The 2734-nt window shown below is 35.0% G+C and overlaps 1 protein-coding gene across 1 annotated transcript; it reads right to left on the bottom strand.

Moving 5' to 3' along the window:
• Positions 1–341: 341 nt before the first annotated feature.
• LOC6568462 (chymotrypsin-2) lies at positions 342–1513 on the bottom strand. Its single transcript, XM_032740671.1, has 4 exons — positions 1432–1513; positions 978–1367; positions 700–914; positions 342–642 (listed from the first exon to the last, which is right to left on the bottom strand). The coding sequence occupies exons 1-4, from the start codon at positions 1511–1513 to the stop codon at positions 463–465; spliced, it is 867 nt and encodes a 288-aa protein (XP_032596562.1). The 3' UTR covers positions 342–462.
• Between the last annotated feature and the right edge of the window lie 1221 nt (positions 1514–2734).

Consider the following 2734-nt stretch of genomic DNA (forward strand, 5'->3'; position numbering starts at 1 on the left):
TTTTTTCAAAGTATATTTGCATATCACAAAATGAATTGTGAAATAACTTGTAATTTTATTTTTTGTGTGTGTAGTTGCAACATTACTTTGAAGACCAATATACCCGCTGTGTGTTATCCAAAAGAAAGGCAGTTAAGGAAAGGGAGAACTAGCACACGTAGCTGTCATTTATGTTTCCTGCTCGTGGTGGGGGGTACCCCATCTCTCTGGGGGCCTGTTCGCGTGAATCTGTTACGTTATGAAAGTGACATGAATTCTAAAAGCGTTTGCGGCCCCGGCACATTAACACATTTCTTTTTTTAGCTGTTGGTATTCCGTGGCACACACAAATGGGGGCAAAATAATTTTTTAAGTGACTTCTTTTATTTGCATTTTGAAACGTTTTGAAAGTGTCAATTGGGAATTAAGTTGAATATATTAAGCGAAAACAGAGAGAGGTGGAAATCTTTCTGGTATATGTACCTATCTACGAATTGGTTTCTTCACCGTCATTTTCCCCATTTGTCTTTTGATCCAACCGATATATTCGCTCATCCTTGTGAAGACATAAATTCTACCTTTCACACAGGGCTTGCGGCCATAGGAGAGTACACCATGTAGATAATTTAGCTGCTCATCGATTAGTGGTCCACCGGAATCACCCTTAAATTGTTTTTAACGTTTCATATAGAACAAACTATTTGGAATATAAGTACATACATCACAGGCTCCTCGGTCTCCCTTTGTGTTATTAGCACAGATGTCCCCATTTTTCAAGTATTTAAATTTATAATTCACAAAACATTTTGCATTGGACATGGTACGAAAATGCACAACTTCTATATTCTTGGGCGTTTGGACTTTAGTGCGGCCCCAGCCAAGTAAAATTAAGTGTAAGTCTTTATCTACTCTGTAACTCTGCCTAAAATCGATTGCTGAAAATCTTAAGTTATCAAGTGGTATAGCGGATGTCAGTTGTAAGAGCATAATATCATTACCATGGAATGGCTGGAATTTTGGATGCCTTTTCAACTCCCGCACACGGAAACGAATTGACTTTCTATCGTAGAGCATATTAGAGCCACCGATCACAAACAAATTTTTGGCATAGAGCTGTTGAGGCAATAAAGTACAGTGGGCCGCTGTTATCACAAAATATTTGTTCAGAATTGTGCCACCGCATAGATGTTTGTACTTTCCGTTCTCAATTATCTGTATGGATACCATAAATGGATATCGTATAGGTATTTTCTGAGTACTAGAAGTATTTGTTGATGTCATTGTAGAAGTTAAGGTTGGATTTGTGCTGCTCTTGCCGGTCGTCCTTCCGTTAAGAAAGTTCTTCTCTATTGTATCAGTAAGTGATGCGGATATTTCATCTTCGAGATCTAAAAGAGTGTCAATGAAGTGCTCTTTATTATTATATTTCATTTAATTATATTTCTTGTCTACCATTGCTGCCATCGAGTTCCGAATGTGTCCTTAGAAACACAGACAGCAAGAGAAGTTTGGTAAAAAAAGGACGGTAGCTCATGGTAAGCTCTGTTGCTCTATTTAATATACCTTAATAACTATTTAAAAACTTATTATATGCATAACAAATTGACCATTAAATTCAATATTCATGCACACATTATGCACAGATACAGTTAATATGCATAGCTTAATATTATTAACTTGGTATATATATACAGCAATATGTTTGTATAGAATTTCTAGTATCAATGTAATTCGCAAAGAACTTACATTTTATTGACACCATCATCATCTACTACATAAAACTGAGCATTGTACTGCACACGACTAGTAGATGAGAGTTTCCATTATCCACTTACGTGGAATTGTTTCGTGTACATTGAACATGATTTATGATGACACATAAACAACAGCTTAACTTCCGCCTGAGTACAATGCTGGGTGACAAAAAATGAAGAAAAATTGCAGCATACCCTGACTAAAAGCCCCACAGACTCCCAGCCAACAGTGCCACTTACCTTTTCCGCTTAAACACCCTCCAACTAGCACATAATGGACAAATGCATTTCGTAGGGGTTTCTTTTTTTTTTTCTCACCCAAAGTTCTTGTTGTTACCTACGTTTTTGCCTTTTGATTTTTTATTAGCCAGCAAGTTGTTCCTTAACATAACGGTTCTCTCTTTTTTTATGGCCACATGTTCAGCCGTGCGTCCAGTTGCCTGGGCGTTGTGGTCATCATTTCTCTTGCCCAGGCCACCCGTGACAAATACACTATTCAAAATTGTAGTTTTAAGTTAATATCTCTCTAAAGTAAATTAACATTTAATAAGCTTTCAAATCCCTTTCGCATTTGAAGGAAAATCTTTAAAAAAAATGTTGGCTGGAATTATTGAATGTTATTTTGGCTTAGAAATAATATTGTTCTATGTATTAATTATTATATCCTTTATTTTATTTTTTAATTTTCTTTCATATCCAATTTTTAATTTCTCACTTTTCACTTTATATAAGTTAATTTGTAATGTATAAATTTAAAACTATTTTTATAACCTGTATACTGCTTTTAGTTCACATATAATAAATAAATTAAATGCCTGATAACATGTATAATATGTTTTTAATTATAAGAACGTTATAATATATATATTTGACCGGCTTAAATATTTTGCAGTGTACAAACATACACACTCCAATATACTGTGTCTGTGTGATATGTAAGGGCTTTGGTCAGGTCTATAATTTTGCGTCCTTTTTGTCCTTAGTCAATGGCTTCCAGAGGG

Source organism: Drosophila grimshawi, unplaced genomic scaffold, assembly GCF_018153295.1.
Source record: "Drosophila grimshawi isolate 15287-2541.00 unplaced genomic scaffold, ASM1815329v1 contig_311, whole genome shotgun sequence".
Lineage (NCBI taxonomy): Eukaryota > Metazoa > Arthropoda > Insecta > Diptera > Drosophilidae > Drosophila > Drosophila grimshawi.